This window comes from Crocodylus siamensis, chromosome 15 (assembly GCF_052110815.1).
Source record: "Crocodylus siamensis isolate JL-2025a chromosome 15, ASM5211081v1, whole genome shotgun sequence".
Classification (NCBI taxonomy): domain Eukaryota; kingdom Metazoa; phylum Chordata; order Crocodylia; family Crocodylidae; genus Crocodylus; species Crocodylus siamensis.
The window spans coordinates 1,611,552-1,636,920 of record NC_143409.1 but is presented as its reverse complement, the minus strand read 5'-3'; the positions used below and the strand labels follow the sequence as shown (position 1 = coordinate 1,636,920).

The 25,369-nt window shown below is 43.4% G+C and overlaps 1 protein-coding gene across 2 annotated transcripts in view; it reads right to left on the bottom strand.

The window, feature by feature from the left end:
* Positions 1–25,369, bottom strand: part of CIAO2A (cytosolic iron-sulfur assembly component 2A) — a 39,969-nt gene that overhangs the window by 7,250 nt on the left and 7,350 nt on the right. The window contains exons 3-5 of one of the 2 annotated variants that reach the window (XM_090029360.1): positions 22,178–22,227; positions 18,740–18,785; positions 16,515–17,004 (exon numbers count right to left, since the gene is read on the bottom strand). In XM_090029360.1, coding sequence (XP_089885486.1) covers positions 16,907–17,004; positions 18,740–18,785; positions 22,178–22,227 — 194 coding nt within the window. In that variant the 3' untranslated portion in view covers positions 16,515–16,906. Of the gene's footprint in view, positions 1–16,514; positions 17,005–18,739; positions 18,786–22,177; positions 22,228–25,369 lie in introns of those variants that run through there. The other variant, XM_090029361.1, reaches the window with a different exon arrangement.

Below are 25,369 nucleotides of genomic sequence, written 5' to 3'. Positions count from 1 at the left end.
CTTATGTTCAGTAAGGTGAAGACTGCTTATCTGATAATGATGATGCTCCTTGGCAATGTGCATTTTATGTATCTGGCATAGTTTTGTGTTGAACCTTTTGGTTCTTTGATGGAAAGTTGTTGGATTCGTTTTTATACAATACAAGAGAGACGGCATCTCCTTTGTGGCTTTTACAAAGCCCAGCAAAATGGAGCCCTGCTTCTAGTTCAGTCCTCCCAGGGACTACCACAATAAATAATTTTCCTGCTCTGGAATTCTTTAGACATTTCTTAAAAAAAGCATACTGCCCCGCCAATAAACTGCACAGGTTTTTACAGTAATCCTACTAAACCCCAATTACGGGGGGATAAGGCATCCTGAAAAGGCATCACACATTTGGACCTGTTAAAATTCAAACTTCTCCAATTCCTAAATCTTCCTTTTCTGAAAGAACAGATCCTCTCTTGATGAATGTCCCATTTTTTCATGGAGTTGCTCTAAAATTAATCAAATGTATTAACCGCAGGCCAAGTTACTTTTCATATTAATACTAGTACATTTTGTTCTGATGCATTTCATCATCCAACACAGTAAAATACAAAGCCCCAGCTCATCTCAGAGAACCACTGCAGAAGCTGGAGAGTTGTACTACTTGCTGCCGCCCACTGCCAACCAACTATGATGAATACTTTTCTACGATCTTTCAGGGTAAGCCTGTGTAAAGCACACTGGTGGTCACAGAAGCAAAGACAACTATGATATAGTCTCTAAAGAAAGAGGATTATAGTAGCCTGTCCAGGCACACGTGGAGAAAAGATCATTTGTCAAAGAATTTGGAAACTACCAGGGAGCCAAAAGCAACCTTAAATTTTTTGCCTCTTTACAAGTCTCCCCAGCCCCATCCCCCTCTTTCAAATCTCACATGGGCTCTGGGGGAACAAAAGATGGAGTAGGTCACCTCCTGAGGTCCCTTCCAACTTTAATTTTCTATGATTTTTGTAAAAGCAACCTTGGGTTTACTGAAAGACTGAACAGCTTGCTACCTATATGCTGTTGGGACCATAGCCTCAAAGTATGACCTCTTCCTTGCTAGTTCAAGTCCAGTGACAACCCTGCCAGAGTCCACAAGGCAGGTGAATGACCCAGTACCACACCCCAGCACCTCCCTAGGAGAAAGGAACAGAACCAGTCAACAGTCATCCCAGGTCACCCAATCTAGCAGGTTGGCCAATATCTCTTGTACTTAGTAGCATCAAAAGATGTTGGGATTTGGAGGGAAAAAAAAAAAAAAAAAATCAGCAAAGAGAAGTTCTGCTGCTAAAAGGCCTGTAAAACCAGATGTGATGCTTCATAGCAGCCTGTGAGCACAAAAAAATTAAACGGGACAAGTGGAAGAGGGAAGGATTTTTTGGAGTGATGTCTTCTATTGGAGTAACTGACTGGAGGAAGGGTGCTCAAAAACTCATCCAAGATCTCTCCCAACTATACAGTTGGTTGAATAAAGATGTCACCCCCCAAAAGCCTTGCCCCTGGACAATCACTCCATCGCTAGGACAATTTGGAGGATAAGATAGCAGCATTAGAGAATCGACATATTACATAGTATCCAGTAGAGCGATGAGCCACCCATCGCTTAGAATGAAATCGCATGACAACCAGTAAAATGAAAAATATGATGTAACCATTTATTACCAGTTTGGTTAATAAAACAACTTTTACTAAGCTAATCTGAAGCCCACGGGGAAGGGGGGGGAAGTTACTCTTGTGCTGTACATCATTGTTGTGCTTCAAAATGGCATGGTGTGGCAAAGAACAAAAATCTCTCTCTTCCTAAGAAAACAGCTCCATCTGCTTTTCAGATAGAGGAAATGATTTCCACAGTTGGTATTTAGTGGGTCTGTCCATCTGAGCAAAAAAACCCACTCCCTCCACTATTTAAGGATTCTTAATAGTGCAACCTTGTCCGGAAGGTCTTCCTTTGGATATATGCCATGAACCAGAAGGAAATATTTCCAGGAGCTTAACACATACACGTATAGATTCATCTCCCCTATGCACAGAACTTTACAATATTAGTACTATGTAAAGTTGCCAATTTTTTTCTTTTTTGGCTTTTACCCCCATAAGTCCCTTATTTCCTTTGGAGGTGACATGAAGCTATTCGTTTCACAGGATAATACCAGACACAGTCCCTTCACATGTTATTAAAAACTTAAATAAGTTCCCAAGTACCTACTTTGTGTTTTTCCCCTAATTACACTTCATAATAAATGTTTGGAGAAAGCTGTCTAAAGGCACATGGTCCCCTCCAGTTGAGGCCGGTGGGAATGGAGAGTGCTAGGCCCCTTGGAAAGTCAAGCCAAAATAGAAGCAGCTCTTGAAAATGTCTTAAGTTTGTGTGCCTCAACGTAGCCCACCTTGAAATGGAGAGAGGGTTTGACTAATATAAAAAATAGTAGGCATAATTTTCCCCAAATGTTTGTGTCCTTGATGTTGTATTGAGAAAATTATGAGCTCTTGTCTACTAAGTATAAAATCACAGAACAGCTGGGCTGGAAGAGACCTCAGGAGTTCACCTCTAGTCCATCCTTCTGCTCAGGACAGGGTCATTCCCATCTAAACCATTGCAGCCAAGTGTCTGTCTAACCTGCTCTTAAAACTTGTGGAAAATGGAGATACCACAGCTTCTCTGGGCAGCCTGTGTCAACGTTTGACCACCCTCTTAGCAAGAAAGTTCTTCACAATATCCAATCTTAATTCCCTTGCTACAGTTTAAGACAGTTCCTCCTTGTTCTGTCCCCTGCGGCCACAGGACAAAATCCATGCCTATCCTCTCTATAACTCAGCCTTCAGGTATTTGAAGACTGTTATAAAATCCCCTTCTTCCCTTCTCCACAATAAATAATCCTAGCTCTTTCAGCCTATTCTCAGAAATCTCATTTTCCAGGCCTCTAATAATTATTTCACTCTTGGCTGAACCCATTCTAATTAATCCACATCTTTCCTGAAGTGCATTACCCAAAACTGGACACAGCACTCCAGTCCAGGTAAGGCCTCACCTGTTCTGAATCAAGTGGAAGAATCACTTCCTTTGATTTGTAAGTGGTGCTGCTATTGATATAGCCCAGGATCTACAGTCATAATCATGAAGATTAAGGCTACAGTGACACCCAGAGGGTGGTAGTGGATGGGTTCTTCTCGACCTGGAAGGATGTGGGCAGTGGGGTCCGCAGGGCTCGGTCCTCGGGCCCGCACTGTTCAACATCTTCATCAGTGACTTGGATGATGGGGTAGAAAGCACCCTGTTCAAGTTTGCTGATGACACTAAGATGTGGGGGGATGTGGGTGCACTAGAAGGGTGCAATAGGCTACAAGCTGACCTTGACAGGTTGCAACAGTGGGCGGATGAGAATAAGATGGGGTTTAACACTGATAAGTGCAAGGTGTTGCACATGGGGAGGAAGAACCGGCACCACACTTACAGGTTGGGGAACTCCCCTCTTGCCAGCACGGAGACGGAAAAGGATCTTGGAGTCGTCATTGACTCCACGATGAACATGGGCCGGCAGTGTGGGGAGGCAGTCAAGAAGGCCAACCGTACCCTGTCATGCATCCACAGATGCATCTCGAGCAGGTCCAGGGGGGTGATCCTCCCCCTCTATGCGGCACTGGTCAGGCCGCAGCTGGAGTACTGCGTCCAGTTCTGGGCGCCACACTTCAAGAGGGACGTGGACGATATGGAAAGAGTTCAGAGGAGGCCACTCGTATGATCAGGGGTCAGCAGGGCAGGCCTTATGAGGAGAGGCTACGGGACCTGAACCTGTTTAGCCTCCACAAGAGAAGGTTAAGGGGGGACCTTGTGGCCTGCTACAAACTGGTCAGGGGGGATCAGCAGGTATTGGGGGAGTCCCTGTTCCCCCGTGTGCTGCCAGGAGTGACCAGGAATAATGGTCACAAGCTGGCAGAGGGTAAGTTTAGATTAGATATTAGGAGGCGCTACTTCACAGTCAGGGCAGCTAGGGCCTGGAACCGGCTTCCAGGGGAAGTGGTGCAGGCTCCTAGCCTGGGGATTTTTAAAAGGAAGTTAGATGAGCACCTTGCCGGGGTCATCTGACCCCGGTGCTCTTTCCTGCCAAGGCAGGGGGTCGGACTAGATGATCTACCTAGGTCCCTTCCGACTCTAGCTACTATGAAACTATGACACTACAACTATACTACAGTTATGGTTATGCCATCATGCTCTTACAGAAGCCCAGGCCCTCCCTTGTAGCTGGTAGACTAACTGGAATCCAGTCAATCATTTTGTGGCTTCAGGTTGGCTTTATGAGACTTTTAATTTAAAATGGTTACAAAGCCCTGCTCAACAAATGTTTGCACTGCACTCCAAAAATGTGCATCAGGGTACAACCAAATACAGGCCCCTTCCCTTAAGAACAGTTCTCTTGTACTCCCTCAATGCGAGGGGAAAATAAAATATTAAGTATTGACCAGACAAACTAAACTTACTCTGGTTTCTCAGTGGCACCCTTATGATATACAGTGAACTGATGGGTCACATATACATTAATTGTGGAGGCTCTGCTATGGTTACACAACATGAATGGGAGGGTACAGGAAGACAGCTGTGCAAAGCATCAGTCTTTGGAAGAGGTGAATTCCCAACATAATCCTCATTCACTTGGAGACCGCAGCAGCTGGGCATGTTGCTAAGCATGTCAGACAAGGATGGGTAGGAAGCAGTGCAGAAAGTGGAAGCTCGTAGCTATCCAGGCATGAGTGGATTGGGGACTAGCATTTTTATATTGCAGATGTGCAAGCAACAGGTTCAGGCTGTGACATGTCTCCTCCCTTGAAGGATTTAACCTCAACTGTAAATAGAAGCAGCCAAGGTGAGAAGCTGAATAGTTTATATATATTTTCTCACACATCAAAAGAAATCCCATTTTTCAGCTTGCTCTTGTCTAATTTGGGTCTTTGGATAACTTAAACTCTCAGCCACAAAGAAGTCAGAATTCTTACCATTTCTAAGTCTATAATCTATAGCAGCCTGTTTTGAGGTGAACCTAAATAATACCTTCAATCACCTATTTTGAAGATAATCAAGCACTCCAAGATGATATTTCTTTGCTTGTATTCTGCTGTTCCAAGGGATGAGTCAGATTCGAAGTACGGGTACTGACAATTACAGACACAAGAAAAAAAAATCTTCCCCCCATAACTAGTCTGGTCAGTTTGGAAGCAAATCAAGCTAATCCAACTTAAAGCCCTTTAATTTGGAAGAGGAGTATCCAACACAGATGCCCCAGACACTTAATTAATCCACTTTAACTAATAGCATGCATTTAACTCAGATTCAATTTTGTATGTGTTCCCAGGTGGACAAACCCTAGGAGACACTGGCACGTATTAACAAGGGACTAACTTTGGCTGGAGTGGGAGCTACCAGCTGAGCTAGAAAGTGAAGAAGATCATTTTATACCATATGAACTGCTATTTGGTAGTACGTTTTCTGCAAGTCTCCTAAGAAAATGCAGGTACATTTCTCCTATGCCCTCCCCACACACATACTCCTTGAGCCCCTTTCTGGTTTAATTCAGTGTTGACATCTCTTTCTTGCAGAGACACAAGAGGCTTTTTGACAATTCATCTTGCTGAAAGTTGGTTTGCCAATTGCACATTCTCTGAAGGGGAGGGGGAAAAAATGGAAGGAATAACTCTGGAGATCCTATCTAGGAGTTATGATTTTTGTGAGGCTGCAGCTGGAGTACTGCATCCAGTTCTGGGCTCCACAATTCAGGAAGGATGTGGAGAAGCTTGAGAGTCCAGAGGAGAGCCACATGCATAATCAGAAGGCAGGAGAATAGGGGGAACAAACTCCGGGAAGACCGTTTTAGGCTGGACATAAGAAAAAACTTCTTTACTGTCCAAGTCTTCAGAGTCTGGAATAGACTTCCCCCAGAAGTGGTGCAAGCTCCTACTCTGGATACCTTTAAGAAATACTTGGATGTTTATCTTGCTGGGGTGATCTGACTTCCTGCCCCTTGGGCAGAGGGCTGGACCCAATGATCTCCCGAGGTCCCTTCCAGCCCTAATGTCTATGAAATCTATGAACCTGCTGTGGCTTGGCAGTCTGTATCCTGCCAGACTCTGTTCTCTTAAGTGTTATAGAAAAGCAATTAATGTGTTGAGGGACCACGAACACGTGTGTGGTACAGGCCACTGCTTATCACTGAATCTGCAGAAACAGCCCCCAAAAGCTGTAAGCATTACAATTAAATCCAACTACACCAGACAAATCAGGAAACTAAGTTTTGTACAGTTTAATACCATTTACTTGCTTTGTTGCTAACTCACAATATTTAGTGCTACTTAATAGGCTTCCTGGTTGGTGCAGATTAGAAAGGGTCTGTTGATACACATTGGATAAGCAGGAACATAGGGAAGGGCCTTGCTAGGCTGCAGTATCCAGTGTCCCATGTTCACAGGCAGCCATTTAACATGGCAGTGGCAGAAAACCAATTTGTTTGTATAAGGTCAGAGGACTCCATGAGAAGGATCTCGCACCCTATACTACAGAGAAACCCTACAAATGGTGTCTAATTTGACCTAGACAAAAAAACCCCAAAAACCCCCCAAAACACCGCCACCTTCTTGACCCCAGATTTGGTGATGGGCATGGCCTCAAGCAAAAGATGAAGACCTTTTCATCAGAAACCTCTGAGTTTGGCAAGTACCAGCAGAAGCATCAGCCCACCCCAGACAAGAACCTGCAGCATTAGCTATGACTAATGTCCTAATGTTTCAGAAGAAAGTGAAAAAGAAAACCTAAAATAGAAGCCAGCAGCATTTTTAAGCAGGGGGGAATCCTTCTTAGCTCCTGCAGGCAACCAGCGAAATCCCTGAAGCGTGGGATTGCCAGACACCCACCACGTTGCACAAGAGTTACTGCTGTACTCCAGTATGGGCACTGCAATGTGAGGATGTTGTAAGTCACGCTCTCGGGTTTTGAAGCCAGTATGACCCCATGCCTGATGTAGGCCAAAAAAATCCATCTAACATAGATAAAGAACAATTACACTGAATCCTCACCCAGCCAGAAATTTTGACAGTCTTGCAGCATTTAGATGCAGCACATCTTTCTGTGCTGTAGGGTTCAGAGAGAGGCAATTGTTAAGTAACAATTTTAATTAACTCATTACTGCAAAAGGCTTTGGATTATCTCAAGTACAACAAGTGTTGTCCAATCAGTTTGTTTTACAGAAATAGAAAATGTAGAGCAAGTCTGGGTAATTCACTCTTGGGACATGACAAAAGTGATTTTGCAGAGAGGTAAAGATATGTTAGCTTGTTGTAATTAGCAGTTTTATAGCAGTTTCACAGTTTACACACTGAAGTATTTGATTTAGCTGTAGCCATAGCAGAGCCAAATGGCAGCCATCCTATAAATACACATACACCACACAGGATATGGGTAAGGATGGTCTCTAGTGGCAGGAACATTGAACTGGGTCTCAAGGCCTGGATTAATTTCCTCCCTTCCTATTCATAAGGCAGGGATAACATCTTGAGAGGGAAGGGAAAAAAGCCATTAAGGATTTAGATTCTGCTCCTCATGAAACCAGCAAGACCTTTGCTGCAGTACTACATCCAGTTCTGGACAAATGTTAAGACAAACTGGAGAACCCAGAGACCAGCAAAGAGATTTTAAACCTCTTCCAATGCATGACCTACAAACTATGACTGAAGGTACTGGGTTTAATACAGAGAAGAGGTGAGGAAGGGCGGGGAGGGACATAATCTGATATATAAGAAGTGAACCAAGAGATAATTGATCAATTCTTCTCCATGGCCAGTGGAGAACAAGAACAAACTAGATTACCTCCAGCGGTCCCTTCCAGCCCCATTTCTCTATCGTTCTAAGTATGCAGGGGTATTAGCAGCCTGAAACTATCGCCTTGTGTGGCTGGAAAAACCCAAACCTCAGGATGTGCTTATTATTTAAAGGAGAGGTGAGCGTTTTATAATCCAATGCCATATGTCAAAGAACCTCTCAATATAATCCATGCCTTTTTGGTTTTAACATAACTGCTACTGAAAGAAAGTTTTACACCCCTAAGTTGTTACACCCATACACAAAGGCCACGTTAATTTTGGAGGAGTGAGGAAGGATTTGATATTTGAATTAGTGCCTGTTGCCTACAAAGTCTCACACCCAAAAGCAGACAAGTTGCTTATCTTTTACGCCTTAACAGTAAAAACATTGCAACCGTCTCAGAAGTCTCCAACTCCCTCAAAGCCCACAATATAGCCCATCCTATAGGCATAAGGCATGCTGGCCTGTACAGGAGTGCCCTCTAATGCCACTATGAAGAATGACACTACTGCTCTTGTGGAAAAGCATCTTAGAGTGTGGACACACAGAGGCAGATCCAGAGGGACTCCAGTGCCACGACTGCACCCTCCTTTCAGACTGAACCGTGCTGCTCAGGCCTCAGGGGTCTTTAAAACAAATAAGTCCCCAGAGCAGAAGGGAACCTCTCCTTTCCCCTCTATGCTAACAGGCACATCCCCTCCCCTTCCCCCCCACCTGTCATGGCTAATTTCTCAAAGGCTCAGAGCCCAGATCCTCAGAGCTGCTCCTTCCTGCTCCTGCTGTGCTCACCTAGGGCCATGACAGCAGCAGGAGCACCTTTCCATGCCTGCTCCTGGGGGAACCCACTCCCTCTCCATTGCTGCTGTTTCCAGTGGAGCCCAGCCCTCATGCAGCCTCGCTCAAGTGAGCAGGACAAGCTCTGAAGCTTCCCCCAGCTCAGGACAGTGGGGAAGGCAGCAGGGACTGGAGGAGGAGAGGGCAGGACACTTCTGAGCACAGAGGGGAAGATGGGGATGCTTACCTGCTTTGGGAAGTTACCCCGAAGTGAGGGTGGCTGCTCCCACGCCCCCTTTGCCAAATCCTGGATCCACCCCTGGACAAAGACATTCGAGTGGTCTCAAGAGGGCAGCAGCTGTTCCATTCAAAGCTGTGAACGATACAGAGCAAAACCACTCTAACGTCTACACTGTTCACCCAGCCTTAAAGTTGGAGCTGTTTGGCTATATCTGTATCATTCCCTGCTTGTCCACAGGTAGCAATAAAATCCAACAGTTGCTGCCCTTTTGAAATGGTCCCTTTTTAGAAAGGCTCTGAATGCATGTGTCCATACCTGTAAGCCAGGGGCAGGCAATTATTTTGGGCAGAGGGCCGCTTACTGAGTTTCGGCAAGACATCAAGGGCCACATGACAGGCAGCCCAGGGCAGATTAATATTAATTTTCTAAATTTTTTTAGGGGCCCTGTAGGCCAGATAGAATGGCCTGGCAGGCCACATCTGGTCCCCGGGCCACATTTTGCCCACATCTGCTGGAAGCTCTCTCCTCCCTAACCAGAGGAAAGGTGAATGCTTAGGGACTCCAGAATCTTACCTTCCTACATCCCTGAATGTGGACTATGTACAGTAATATCTCTCTGTACATTTAGTTAGTAATTAAAATTGTCTGAAGAATTATCACCTTTTTAAAAAGGAAATCGGCATTTTCCATTTCTGAAACAAGGTTCAAAAATTGTTCCAAAAGGACAAATTCTTTAAATCATTGAATAAACATGCTCAGGGCATTTCTTACAATCCCAGAGGAACCTCAGGTGTTCAGAGCCTCCGCAATTCAGATCCATAGCTCTTAGTTCAGTGCAGATGACAGAAAGTTATATTTCTTGTTTACCACTGACCTACAAGAGTCATAAGAAACCAACTGAATTCAGTGCTCAAAAGGTTATATTAAATTATAAACCTCTTCAAGTTTTCTTCAAACAAGCCAGGATTTACAGGACAAGCTATCAAAAGGTCACCTCTCGCAATGTATTTACAAGGCAAAATTAAAACCATATAAAAAGCAGCAGTCCTAATTTCTTAGTAGTTTGAGGGCAGCTATGCCTCTAAAAGGATTTGTATACATCAAACATATTTTTATTCAATTTTAGGATGTTTCATTTTAGAACACAAGGAAGAAAAAAAAAAAAAAATACTACTGGCCAGCAGGCTAAGGGGAAAACCAAAATCCTACTTTCACCCCTGTAGCAGGTCTGAGCCCCAGGGGAGCGGCCATGATGCCCCCAGTGGCTGTGCAACTCCTACCCAGTTCTGACTCTAATACTGCCCTCCCTCACTTTGCTCGCCTGCCATGCCCTGATCTTGTTAAAGCTTGAATAAGGGAGGCTGCCCACAGGCCTTAGAGTGAGCCCCAGTCCTACTAAATCTCCAGTGGGCCTACCCTGCACCCCCACTAGTCTCAATGCCCTCAGGCTCAATAGGCCCTCTTGGTCTGACCATTCCTCTGCAAGGCACTGGTAGCCTTAAGAGTTAATTGTGTGGCTCCATACCTCCCCTACACCATGCCCCAAACCTCACAGGTAGCATCATCATGGACATTCTTTGTCGCACGCAACCCTCCTCCAGACCCTCAGACCGCTCAGTCTCTCACACAGCCCCAAGTCTCCAGGCCCCTCACTCAGCCGCTGTTTAGGCTGCCATTTGACTCCCCTCTGGGCTGTCAGACCCTCTGGTCTCTCACATGGCCCCTCTCTGGGCCTCTGGACTCTGCTCATCCCACACCACTACTCCTAGCCCATGGGTGGGTCGCTGGACCCTGCTGGTTCCACTACCTTAGTCTCAGCCCCTCACTGAGCTGCTGGACCCTGCTGGTCCCACTTAACCTCTACTGGGCTGATGACCCTCTCAGTAAGCCTTGTCTGCCTCTGCAGAGCTCCAAGCTAAACTGCTAGCACAACTTAATAGTGAGCACCTGCCTTCTGGCAGGCACTCAAGCCTGCTCTAGGCTTAACATAAGCCAGGGCCACCTGCCCATACAAGGTGCTGCTCTGCCCCAGGTACCTTCCCTTGTTTCCTGTGTTGCTTTCTTCCATAATTCAGGAGCCCTACTTCTCTGCTACTAGGAGCTCCTTGCTTTGTGGCTCCCAGGGCTGGACTGCCTGGTCAGCTCAGGCTCAGGGCTTATAAAGCTCCAGCCCAGTCTGTTGCCGGCCAGGTGAATCCTTAATTACCTCCCTTTGCCACCTGCAAGTGGCCTCTTTGGCTGCTTGCTCCCTGAAAGGAGCTGGAACAGCCCAGTGCCCAGCTACAGACCCCAAAAAGGCAGTTACATGTTGCTGATCTAAAAAAGACAAGTATACCTTAAAGAAAGTAACCAAGAATTCCCTAGTTAAAAACAAACAAACAACTGACTTCAACCTTAAAATGGTTGTGCTACATGGGATGGATGGCAGTATGAGAGGTAAGGATTTGTGTGGGAGATGCCGTATTGGACCACCTGCATGGCTGGGATAGACCTAGACAAGCTTGCAAATACAGTGCATTCTTCTTCCAATCACTTGTTAACCAGGCATCCTTCACTCAATTCCTGCCTTTGGGCCATAATCTATCACCTTACAAAGTTGCAGGGACAGCAACAGAAGTTTTGTAAAAGGGAAAACATGCCCCATAGGGCAGAGTTCTCTCACAAATGAGAAACAAAGCTAGTTCCAGAAAGAGCCTAAAGGCAGCAATTCTAAACTGTTATGTACTCCACGTAGCAAGGAAGCAAAGCAGGACTTTTCAGTCTCTTATGCCATCTTAAATTCATTCCTTCAGTTCTCAGGTGCCTGATGTTGCTGTTCTCGCATGCACGCTGCCCTGCTTCTATCCTGTTTCTCTCCTCAAAAGGCTCCTCTTCCTCCTGTATCATTGACAGCTGCCTTATGATTCTCACATTCCATCCCACCCAACTATCCCATAATCTTCCTATTTCAGCATCCCACAACCGTAACACCAAGCCACCAAGGAAGTTTCTGACTGCAGCATTCTAGTCCATCCACTGTTAAAGCCATCACCCAAAACACTCTACTTACAGTGTAAACAAGAGGATGAGAATACCACTTGAGTGCAGAACACCCAACCCAAGGTTCAAAGCTGTTCTGTTGCCAGCTTCCCTGTAGAAGGCCTTTAATTAACTTGTTTCAACTTTATCCTAGGCATTCGTATAGGCAATTTTATTCATAGATTCACAGATACAAGGGTCGGAAGGAACTTCAACAGATCATTGAGTCCAACACCCTGCCTAGGCAGGAAAAAGTGCTGGGGTCACATGACCCCAGCCAGATGCCTATCCAGCCTTCTTTTAAAGACCTCCAAGGTACGGGAGAGCACCACCTCCCTTGGAGCCCCTTCCAAATTTTGGCCACCCTTACCATGAAGAAGTTTTTCCTGATATCCAGCCTAAATCTGCTCTCTGTCAGTTTCTGACCATTGTTCCTTGTTACCCCAAGAGGCACCCTGGTGAATGAGCATCTCCAATCCCTGGCTGCGTCCCCCTAATGAATCTGTAGGCAACCACAAGATCACCTTGCAGCTTTCTCTTGTGGAGGTTGAAGAGGTTCAGGTCCCTCAGTCCCTCCTCACAGGGCTTGTCCTGTAAGCCCCTAACCATACCAGTAGCCTCCTCTGGACCCTCTTGAGTCTATCAACATCCTTCTTGAAGTACGGTGCCCAAAACTGGACGCAGTACTCCAACTGCGGCCTGACCAATGCTGCATAGAGAGGAAGTATCTCCTTGGATCTATTTGTCATGCATCTGTTGATGCACAATAAAGTACAGTTAGCCTTGCTGATGATTTCATCATGCTGACGACTCACATTCACCTTGGAGTCCATGATGACTCCAAGATCCCTTTCCACTTCTGTGCTGCTGAGAGGGTCACTTCCCAGCCAGTCGATGTGCTGGATATTTTTGCACCCTAGGTGCAGCACTCTGCACTTGTCCTTGTTGTATGGCACCCTCTTGTGTATTGCCCACTTTTCCAACCTGTGCAGGTCCGCCTACAATCGTTCCCTACCCTCCAGTGTGTGCACTTCACCCCACAATTTAGTATCATCTGCAAACCTGGACACAGTATACTTCACACCCACATCCAAGTCACTGCTGAAGATATTGAAGAGTACAGGGCCAAGGACCAAATCCTGTGGAACCTCACTACCCACATCCTTCCAAGTCAGTACCGACCCATCTACTACCACTCTCCGAGTATGAGCCTCAAGCCAATTTGCCACCCACCAGACCATGTAAACATCTGTCACAGCCTCTTAATTTATTTATGAGAATGGGATGAGATACTGTATCAAAGGCCTTGCTAAAATCCAAGAAAACAACATCCACCTCTACTCTTGCGTCTAAGTGTTTTGTGACCCTGTCATAAAATGAAACCAGATTGGCCAGGCAAGATCTACCTGCTACGAATCCATGCTGGTTTCCCTGCTGCATTATTTTTCCTGCTGGACTCCCACAAATATGATCCTTCAGAATCTTTTCAAAGACCTTTCCAAGGATGGAGGTGTGACTGACTGGCCTATAATTACTCAGATCCTCCTTCTTCCCCTTCTTGAAAATAGGGACCACATTGGCCCTTTTCCAGTCCTTTGGGACCTGACCCGAGTGCCATAAGTGCTCAAGCAGCTGTGCCAGTGGTTCTGCTATGACACCAGCCAACTTCTTCAGTACCCTTGGATGCAGCTTATCCAGGCCTGCTGACTTGAACACATCCAGTTCATTCAAGTCACCATCAACAGTAGGTGGGCTGGTGACCCTCTGATGCCCCTCCAAGAACCCAATCAGAGACTTATCTTGACCCCTGGTCAGGAACACTGAGGCAAAAAACTCATTGACTAGCTCAGCCTTGTCTCCCCTGTCAGTCACTAATTGCTCCTTTCATATTGCACTTCAGGCCAAGGTACCCAACTGGCTCCAGACATAACTAGCAGGCATGCAGTGAGAACTCATGTTTGAAGTAGTGATTTGAAAGGTATTTTCTATGCATATCACATATTTCAACTCAAACCCATACTGAGAAACAGGCTTGAAAGCATCAGAATTTGTGAAGTTTTCTAATTCCCTTGTAATAATTTTACAGGGGCTCAAGTTAACAAATTTAATGTCTAGATACTGCTCAGAGGAGTTACAAAAGTTATCTTAAACATATATTGCACCATTTCTAAGAAGAAGGAAACAGCATAGAGTATGTCAAATGTTAAAATATTAATTGACTGTATAGTAGCTATTTAGAGAAAGGAAGGAGGATGATCTTAACCACTAGGGCTCTGCGAAGCTCTGGTCTCCAATTCAATTTGGTGGAGATTTGGCCTGATTCAGTGGCTGAATATCCAAATTCAAATCGAATCAAAGGACCCTTTAATCTCTCTGAATCAATTCGGAAAGATTCGGACATAGAGAGACAGCTTTAAACGTTTTTTCTACAGACTTCTAGGTACCAGGCAGCTCATGAGTGCTACAATGCTGGGGCGGATGGAGCATCCCACAGAAGCATGGGGGGCTCCCCAGCATGCTCGGCAGCAGACCTGAAAGTGAACCAGAAGCACTTCTGGTCCACTTCCAGGTTTGCCAGGAAGTATGCTGGGAAACCCCCCCGCTCGGTGACTGGTGTCTCCTGGGTCTGGAGGGGCACCCGGGGTCCCCCTGCGGCCGATTGCTTTGCTCAAGGGTGTGTGGGGGGTGGGGGGGGTGGAAAGCAAGCTCCATGGCAGACCCAGAAGAGAACTGGAAATACTTCTTGTCTACTTCTGGGTTCACCGCCGAGCACATGGAGGGCCCCCCCGCACTCCTGTGGGACGCTCCATGCACCCCAGCATTGCAGCGCTCACAAGCTGCGCCTGCTACTTCAAGGTATGTAGAAAAAAACTTTTAAAGTTGTGCCTGTGTCCAAATTGCTGAATTTCAGGATTAGCATTAAATCTTCAGATTTGGATTCGGCCAAATTGAATCAGGGACAGTGATCCAAATCAACAAATTGAATCACTGCCCCTGATCTGGGCCAAATCCAAATCGAATAGGGCCCTCTTTGCACACCCCTATTAACCACACAAGCCATTTCTGATTGCTTTTGGACTCCAACAGGTAACTAGAAAACAAAAAACTTAGTTCTATCTAAAAATAAATATGAAAAACTAAGTTTGTTACTGTTCTCTCAAGTTACTTGAACATCAGATATTTCTGAGGTAACCCCAGGTACACAAATACATTTGTTTGTTAAAACCTGCATACTTACTCTCAAACACTACAGCATTTAGCACAGTATAAATACCTCCAAAGTAGTTCTACAGAAGAACCTAACAATACAAAACAGATGTTTAAAAAAAAGAAAACACACCAGCTACAGGAACAAAGTTTGCAAGCTGTGAAGGAATTAAACAAACATAAGCCACATACTATTTCCAAGAGATCAATCATAACCATTTGGTGGAGTTTTCTAAGACCTATCAAAAGAATACATAAATTGGAAAAGATCTAGCTTTTTTGAACTGAGATACTGTCATTTTGTGCAAAAAGACCAGATATACGGTGAGTACGAACAGACAGGTTTGAGGTGTTTTAGAAAGGAGGAGGGGAGCAGCTGCTGCTTTGGAGCATGCATCAGCTGTAATTTCCATCTGCATGATACTGTAGCAGTGCAAGTTGACTAAAAACACCCTAACTTTGACCTGGAACAGAGCAGGATTGAATGTAGAAGTTTTGCTACATTTATGTCACTATAATCCTGCAGAGGTAACACTATACCTCTTGTATTGCTATATTTGTTGCATCTATCTGTACCCTGCATTGGCTTCTGCAGAACCTGCTGATTGATGTGCTCAGAACTTAAAACAAGGCTGAAGAATTAAAAGTGCACACACTCTTTAGCTACCTCTTTTCTGCACTGGTTTCCTGTATATTCATTCCCAATATGCTGTACTTTTAGCCCAAGAGATTTTTTTCTAAATCTGCACTCTTATATGCTGTGGCTAATCTCAAGCACCAAAAGTCTAGAGAGACTCAGAAAATGAAGCTTTGACATAATACTAGAAAAGTGGGTCACATTTTCATTAAATTAAAAGTTTAACTTATCAGATCTGACTGTAATTGGCTAGGTTTTCCGTTCTGTCAGTCATGAAAACTGGTCCTAAGTGAAACTATAGAATTCCTATTGCATGAAATTATTAGCAATATGTTCCTGGCTCCATGACTGTACTTGACTAGATTTTAAGTCAGCATACTGCAAGTAGCTTTCATCAAGAAAGAAAAGAACATGTCATTCTAGTTTCTGCCTATTCATTCACAATCATTTAATTATTGAGGTATCAAAAACAGCACAGGAAGTGCTTTTTTGCACAAGATTCCTGGTTAAAAAGCATTTGAAATCTAGGAGTTCTCCATTTTTAAGGACACAAAAAACATCACCACTGAGGTTGTATAATCAACAATATTTTGAATTTGTTGAATAATCAACAGTATTTTGAAATTTAAAATAACAAATAAAGTTTTACATGTCTTTCAGCTTCTATGACTCACAGTGTGGAAATACATGATATGTGAAGACACATGAAGACATTTACTTCTCTGTTTAATATAGCAAGAGAAATTTGTGAGATTAGAGCAAGAAGATTCAAAACAAGAACTAGCTTTTCATTATAAGAATCTATATTTATTTATGGGTTTTTACAGCGTAGTGATTGAGATGTTCCACTTGAACAAAGTGGAAACTTAACCTGCAAAACTTGTTTTATATCACGATGCGCATCAGAAGGCAACACAGCTGGCTCTTAATAACGCAATAAAATATTTATCTGTTAACACCAAATATTACAAATTCTTAAAATTACACACTTCATTTAATTTTATATCCTGCAACCTACCTCCTTATAATTTAAATCTGTTTTATAAATGATTTCCCTTAAAAAAAAACATGCAGCAGATATAAAGAACTCAAGTATTAAACACAAGGCCTTAAGGTTTTACAAAGATATTAAAACAAATGTATCAAAACAATCATAGCTCTGTGGTTTCTGTAGCCGCTAATCAGGTTCTGTGACACACTGCTCCACAATTTCACGCAAGTTTGGATTCTCCATTGCAGCCGCTACTCTCTCCTTATCATTTATTTGCTTGTTGACTGCAAAATATCAGATGAAAAGTCAAGTCAGGCATTTTACCAATCCAAGTTTCCCTGAACTTTTGCAGTTCAAGCCAGTAGGTTCCTAGTCTCACCTTTTGCATAATACTGATCACAGACTGTCACCAACTGATTCCATCAACAAGCTCATGATTTCTGGTTAAGCTAGAGCTGATAATTTAGAAAGACATCCACTCCCCGCACCCGATTAAAAGTGAGACAACAGCCACCACATCCCTAGATAAGTTGTTCCTATGATCAATCGTTTTCACTTATTAAAAAAAAGTGCATTTGTATAGTTTGAATTTATCTTACTGCAGTTTCTAGCGATATGATTAAGAAAAAGAGTCTGGGGGCAGGGGGGAGAAGAAGAACAAAACACAAATTTTCCCTGGTCAAAAATTTTTTAGACATACTAAGGCAAAAAATGAAAAAAGAACAAAAATTTGAAACATGGCATGGATACAGTCTTTATTGGCTTTTTATTTAAAAATCTCTCTCTCAAAACAGAGGCAGAAGTTTTTAAACTGAACATGCAAGAGACAGTATCAAGGTCCTGTAGGTTCTTTAAAAAATGCTAAAAAATATTCATTAGGGTTGTGTGAAATTTCAGCAGCCGTTTCATTTTGGAGGTGTTTTGGACCATTTCAGCACCCGAAACACCGAGTCCAAATTGAAACAGAAGGCTCCAAAACAAACTGGAAGGCTCCAAAACGTTTCGGAGAATTTCAGAGTTTCAGAGCCAGGCTTTCAGGGAAACAAAAACTAAGAAGAGGGAGGGGAAAGAGGGTGGGGGGGAAGGACTGACATCTAGCTCCCAGTTCAATTCTCCAGCTCGCTGATCATTTCCCCAGCTCTTCCTGGGGGGTGCAAGCCCCCACTCTGTTCACACAGTTTCAGAAGGCTGCCGCTGCAGGCTGGGGCTAGCGGCAAGTGCTTGGCACAGCCCGTGCCAAAAAGACTGTGGCCCCAGCCTGCAGCGGCAGCCTGCTGAAACCCAGCACGTGGATCCAGGGGCCTGAGCCCCGCAGAAAGAGTTGGGGGAATGATCAGAGAGCTGGGGAATCAAACCTAGGGCTGGGGAATCCCTGCCGCGCAACCTGGCTCCACAGGGAGCAGATCCGCCCCGGGGTACGTTCACCACCGCTGCCCGCCCTGTGCAGCCCCACGTCATGAAAGGGATCAGAGATATGTGCAGGGATCTCCTTGCCTGCACAGAGGGCAGTGGCCTTTCCCCTCCCCAGGACAAGCTACTCACAGCCCCATCCTGCTCCCTGCTAGGGCCCTGCAACCCCTGGCCCCAATCAGAGATTTCAGCCGAATCTCTGAAACAGATTTGACTGAAACAAAACAGGACAGTGATCTGAAGCACCAAAACAAATCACAGTCCTGCGAAATGGCCAAACCCAAAACCGAATTGAAACACGCCAGTTTCACACAGCCCTAAATTTATCTCAGTGGATGTTAAAAAATTGCAAGATCAAACACTCTCAGTAAATTCCAGAAGTTTATTCACTGGCATATCTACAGCACGTTATTTATTTTCCCTTAAAAGTATGCCTCAAAGATATATCTACGTGCAACATAAACAAGCTGAACCAACTTCCAAGGTTTCTTAAAACAGCATGTTTTATCATACGGTTTTGCCACTGCACTCTCCACCTCCCCTCTGTCCTCAACCCTCCCAACCACAGAATCAGAAGCTACATTCATTTAATTTACAAGATTCACTTACTGTCTTCCTCAGTGGAATGTGTACCTTCTGATATATAGATTTCCAGCTAGGTAAGAGATAAGTAATGTTAGTAGCAAATATGAATAGTTATACTCCTACACTGCTAAAAGGTAGACATCTTGTCCAAAGAACACTTACTTGAGCAGTGTGTGTGTTAACGATGCTATTTCACTATTTCAATAACTGTGTGAGACTTTTTCATACTCTGGATGACATCTTCACCACCTTACAGACATCTCCCCTCCATCTTGCAATTGCACAGGCCAATGTTCCTTCCACGAGTAACAAAGCATTGCAGTGATAACTTTATCAGTTGTTCACATAGACAAGTAATGTAGTGAAACGGCTGGAAATTTGTTCACATAGACAAGTAATGTAGTGAAACGGCTGGAAATTGGGCAAAGAGCTAGCACTATCTTTCCAGCCAGCCCTCTGGACCACAGTGCAGGAGGTGGTGGCCCAAGAGACACTGCAACGGTTACTTTCATAAACAGATAAAACACATCTGAGAAAAAAGCCTTCTAGGAGGAGCTCCTACAAGCTAATAATGCTTCATCTTTTAAAAGCCTGAAGAGCTAAAGCATCCAAGTCAAAATGTATAAGGCTAGGACAGACTCTGTCACAACAGCACCTTACTATTTCATAACTGTGTTGCCTTGCCATCAAGGTAACAGCTCTCAACTAAAGGCTATTCTCATACAGCATATGAATGATATCCATAGACTGAACCCCAACTCTCTGCAAAGGCTAAATTACTGTAGTGACTTTACTGTAATACTGTTTTTGCTGTAAAATTAAAAGACTGAACTACAAATGTAATTAAAATACCACAGATCCTAATTAGCTTTCATTTCAGCAGTGTAATAAAAGTGATTTGTTATGAATCAACACTGTTATATATCTGCTGCATCACACACTGCTTTAGGATATCCTTTACAACAGTTTAACTGCTAATATAATTCAATATCTTCAGTACCAAATAATTAATAGATCAGTACTAGTTAACTCATCCTAAAACCCGAGGAGACCCAAGAAACAGGTGTATTTTTAACTAAGTGACCTCAACACTGCATTGTTCATCTGCAGTCAAGTTCCCTTGGCTACTCAGTGGGTGCATCTACACATCGCTCTAGGGCGATGCAGAGATGCACTATGTCTCTGTGCAGAGCACTATGGCTGTAGATGACACAGGTCTACATGCGATCGCTAGCTATTGCCATCACTCCCTGCTCATAGCACGCTGCTATGGTGATGTAGCAGGGAAAATTTAAGAATGCGCCACCCATACAGTGCAGTACAGCTGTAACTGCTGTGTTTTAGTACTGCCAAAAGGAGGTACTAAAGCACAGCACAGTAACAACATCACCGTATGGAGAGGTATAGACGTGCCCAATTTTATTACAGTCTCCATCATATCTCTACCGTGTTTTTAAGAGATGGCAAATGCGCATTAGTTATTTTGTTATAATCCTGTCCTTTGGGAGTGAAAACTCTTAGAAATCCAAAACCTGAAGTTACTTTGGTTGTAAATACATGTGAGTTTTGGAAGGTCAAAGTCAACTTTTAACTAATGGGGTTAAAATAAGCTTTTCCTAGGGCTGGTTTGTCCCAAAAATTCCCTACTACATGATTTCTTAAACCTTCCAATAAAGTAGGTAGAGCAGAAATGCTACTTGGGATTAGGGTGACCACTAGCCTAATCAGATATAGTCAAACAGCACCCTGTTCAAATTTGCTGATGACACTAAGATGTGGGGGGATGTGGGCACGCTAGAAGGGAGGAATAGGCTGCAATCAGACCTAGACAGGTTACAGGGGTGGGCAGATGAGAACAGGATGGGATTCAACACTGACAAGTACAAGGTGATGCACCAGGGGAGGAACAACCGGCACCATACCTACAGGCTGGGGAACTCCCTTCTCGTCAGTACAGACGCAGAAAAGGATCTTGGAGTCATCACTGACTCCAAGATGAACATGGGCCGACAGTGTGAGGACACGGTCAGGAAGGCCAACAGTACCTTGTCATGCATCCAGAGATGCATCTTGAGCAGGTCCAAGGAGGCGATAACTCCCCCTCTATGTGGCACTGGTCAGGCCACAGCTGGAGTACTGTGTCCGGGTCTGGGTGCCACACTTCAAGAGGAACGTGGACAACATGGAGAGGGTCCAGAGGAGGCCACTCGCATGATCAGGGGACAGCAGGGCAGGCCCTACGAGGAGAGGCTACGGGACCTGAACCTGTTCAGCCTCCACAAGAGAAGGCTGAGGGGGATCTAGTGGCCTGTTACAAACAAGCCGGGGGGGGGAACCAGCAGGCACCGGGGAAGTCCCTGTTCCCCCGAGCACTGCCAGGAGTGACCAGGAATAACAGTCACAAGCTGGCAGAGGGTAGAGTTAGGCTAGATATTAGGAAGCGCTACTTCACGGTCAGGGCGGCTAGGATCTGGAACCAGCTTCCAAGAGAAGTGGTGCAGGCTCCTACCCTGGGGGTCTTTAAGAGGAGGTTAGATGAACACCTTGCTGGGGTCGTTTGACCCCAGAAATCTTTTCTGCCATGGCAGGGGGTTGGACTAGATGATCTACTCAGGTCCCTTCCAACCCTAGAAACTATGAAATATAGCAGTTCTTCAGTTTAGGAAAACAAATCTCATTTCCATACCTAGTTCCATAAGTAAATCACTGCAGTTTTTCTACACTCTTCTAGCAAAACCACTAACAGTCTATCTCAGTTTTTTGTTTCACAGATTACCTTTACACTGCCAGTGGAGTCTGCATTATCAAGTTCTGTCTAAAGTCAAACATTTAAAAAGATAGCAGATTGCATATTAGCTATCTTGCCCTCAAGTCAGCTTACTTCCTCAATCAGGATGAACTGTGGTTGCCCACAGTCTCTCTCAGGGACTGAAAAATCCAGTAAGTAGTTAAACATCAATGATAGTCACAATGCCTGGATGCTCTGAAGCATTTTAATGGCCCACAGTTCTTTCTGGTAAGGCATCAACAGAACTTAAAACAGTCATAGTTAAAGTGTCCTGTCTTTCATAGTTCATTGGTTGTCATTTGTGTTCAGAAAACTGATGGTAATCAGGTTCTCTTTATTGCTAGACTTCTGAAACTTAGAGCACCAAGTGCCGTGTCTCTCAAAAGGAAGTTTCTCTCAACTTCCTTTTTCTCAAAGCATTTGCCAAAGTCACTGTTACTACAAACTTCCTTTATATGCTGTGATTGCGCACTATTTGATAGGGTTGGCATGTTGTAGCTGTTAAGGTCCAGGAAATATACATACGCAATATTTAGAAAGACAGCTTTTAAATTATTGTCAAAGATATAAGTAAGCAATCCCAAGGGGTATTTTTACACAAAAAGCCAAAAAACAAAACCTGTTATTTGACACCCTTGTACGTGGTCTGATAAGAGAATATAAAAATTCTTTACCTTGTGTTTAAAAGGCAAACATCTCTGAAGTTTTATTCGTAAACAAAGCCCTGCATCAAAAAAGTAAAAAAAAAAAAAGATGACTATTTGCATCCACAAGAATGCCAATACAGTTGACAACTGTCACTCTTTAGCATCTTCAACAGAACGCCCAATTAATACATGACAACAAAAATGAACACCACTCTGACCAAGAGATGCTTTTTCCCCCCCGTCAACAAGGCAGCATATTAATAGGAAAGCCAGTGCTGTACCTCATTTGAGTTGCACACTCATTTTTCTCCACTCTCTACATTCTTCCACTGGAGGTTAGATTCTACTACTATCCTGCCAACTGCAGTTAAACACATTTCTTCTGAAAGACTTTCCCTAGTTAGCAAGCTAGCATTAGTTTCAAATGTTTTACAAAGCTGGAACAATCCAGTGGAATCCTTCTCAACCTCCAGAGCTTGCTGTACACCCAAGCTAATCAGCAGTTAACTGGTTTCTATTGTACATTATTATATTTGTTAAATGCTGGTCATGTGTACAGTACTATATAAGCCACAGAAGAATCTGGTGTGGCGAGTTTACAATTTAAATCTGGCTTAATACATTAAACTAACTACTGATGCAACAGTGAACACTGCACATTACCTATAAGCATTTAAATGCAGCATTATTTAAATGTATTACTGCACCAGTTGAACTCTTGTAGTGACAGGTTACTAGATTGCATACAATTAACCTAGAGAAAACTATATAAAAATGTAAAGTGTTCACTTCCTTAGGCATCAAAACCAGCACAGAAAGATGAAGAAGTTCTTTTAATTCATTGCACAGGTCAGATCATTGTCCAGGTGTTCCTTACAAGAGAAGAGTCTTACGGATATCTGGCCAACTTTACAGTCACCTGGCTTTATTAGTCCCCATAGGACTAATCTTTTAATAATCCCAGATGTTATTAGCCATGTTAATCTGAAGTCATGCACAAGGTAAGTCATTGCCTGTGAAACTCATGTTCCTCTGAACCAGTTAGTCCCTACAGTGCTACCCTGCCCTACTTTCTGCCTTAACAGTTACAGAAAAAAAGATATTTCATCTCTCTCATCTACCTGTTCCTTTCTGCCTGATGTTTGCTATCTGCCTAGACTTTTAAAAAAATGCCCTTCTAAAATTTTGAATAAATTAAAATCACTCACACATAGGCTCTGCATATCCTGCTAGTTAGTTAAAATAAAATCTATCAAAACAAACTGAACAAACAACTCCCCTCTTTATCAAACAGCAGCATGTAATACCAACACCTAAGTATACTGCTCTGCCCCAACAGTCACTTAAAATATACAGGCCCTGCAAAATGCCCTGTAGGTCAATAAAAATCCTGTCTACTTCAGACAGAGAAGAGGTGGGGATTCAAAATCCTCTATGGACACCATGCTATTAGTTATTCCCCTTTTCACTGTATCAAAGAGGATTTAACATCAGCAACTACACCGATTCTCGTTAAGGGTACTGCCAAGTTGAGAGATCCCTAGTAAGAAAGAAGAAAAATTAGCAACTTGAAATCAAGTAGCTGTGCAGGTGACAGGAAGTTTACAGCCTATTTCCACATGCTACATGGGTTTAAATGGTTATTGTAGCCCTTTTCTTTGACAGAATAAGGAATTGTGACTTAGGCTGTGCAACACAACAGAAATCAAACCCCAGGAATCACATCCACTTTGGTTAGCCAACTATTTCACTCTTCTGTAGCAGCAAAAGTCCTACACATGTTGCAAATGCGAGCAGCCCTGCTGATGTTGAGGTATCTGACACTTCTGGGCATCACGTTTTTTGTAAGTAAATTATTTAGTATTTATTTTGTAAGTTAATGTTTTACGTGTACCTTTGCTTTTCCATTATTCCAGCCAATAATGGAAACCCGATTTCCATTCAAATCCGATTTCTCTCATTCAAATTCAAACACTGGTTTTCTTTTAAGGAAAGTATTTAAAATATGTCAATTGGGAATCTTTGCCTCTGGTAACCTCTTGACTGTAAAATGAGCCAGACCTGATGCATTCCAACATAAGGTCTTTACAGAACTGAAGCCTAGTTATGTTACAGGTATAGCCAATCCTCCACCCCCTCAACGTGAAGTTAAAGAGAATAAGCAAAACAGAGCTTTATTTTAGTCCAAGATCTCTTAAAAATAAAAACAAAGGCCTCTCACATAATTCTGAAGATCTGAGAGACTATTTTGCTCTAAACTTCTTTACCAGTGGCAAAATGAAGGAATCACGTATGAAATCCAAATATCCCGCCTAAACATGGTCTCCTATCAACTACCTTCCTTCAGACGAATATCAGGGGGGTGAATCCCAGATCATTAAAACTAAAATATATATATTTGAAATATATGACACATCTGGATACAGAAGCTATTAAAGAGCTAATCTTTGGGGGGTTTTTGGTCTTTAATGGGAGTTTTGTGAGTGTAATAACTTCAGAAGCTCACCTCACAAGTTTTTTGGGGTTTTCTGCTTTATTTTTTTTTTTAAGTCCCTGATGGTTACTCTCTGAAGGAAACACAATGCACCTTATGATAGTCTCTGGTCACTACACACTATCATGGTATTGCTGAAGTACGCATAGATAAGTCTCAGTAATACATTACCGCTTCAGTCTCATTTATTTTTAAAATAATCTGGCCATTGAAGTTGTAAGACGTCTTTACCATGGTTGGTAAATACTTAGACCGCTTAAAGCAAGATTAGGTTGTTACTTGGTTTACTTCTGCACCAAGCCATCTTGCAGTCCATCTGGAAACGTTCCTGTGGATTGATACTGAATTATTGCTACTTGTGCATTTGCAGTACACTACTTAAAAATGAATACTTATACTGAATTGCAAAACACTGCAAGATCCTTATTAGGAAGAGTTATTTTTAAAAGGTTGCTGTAAAGCCAAAAATTATCCAAACTATAGTGCAGCTTGGGCCTAACAGGCAGAAGTCATGAAATCATGCACATGCAGCCCCAGGCCTCTCTCCATTATTTTTGGGTATGGCTGTTGCAAGAAACACTGATACAAAGAACTCTGGAGAATAATCCCCCTAAACACAAACTAGAAGATTTATTTGGTTTATCAAGAGACTAAATTAAAAATATTATAGTATTTCTCAGCTTTGTTAACAGTTTCCAATATACAATTCCAAGTTAAATAGGTGA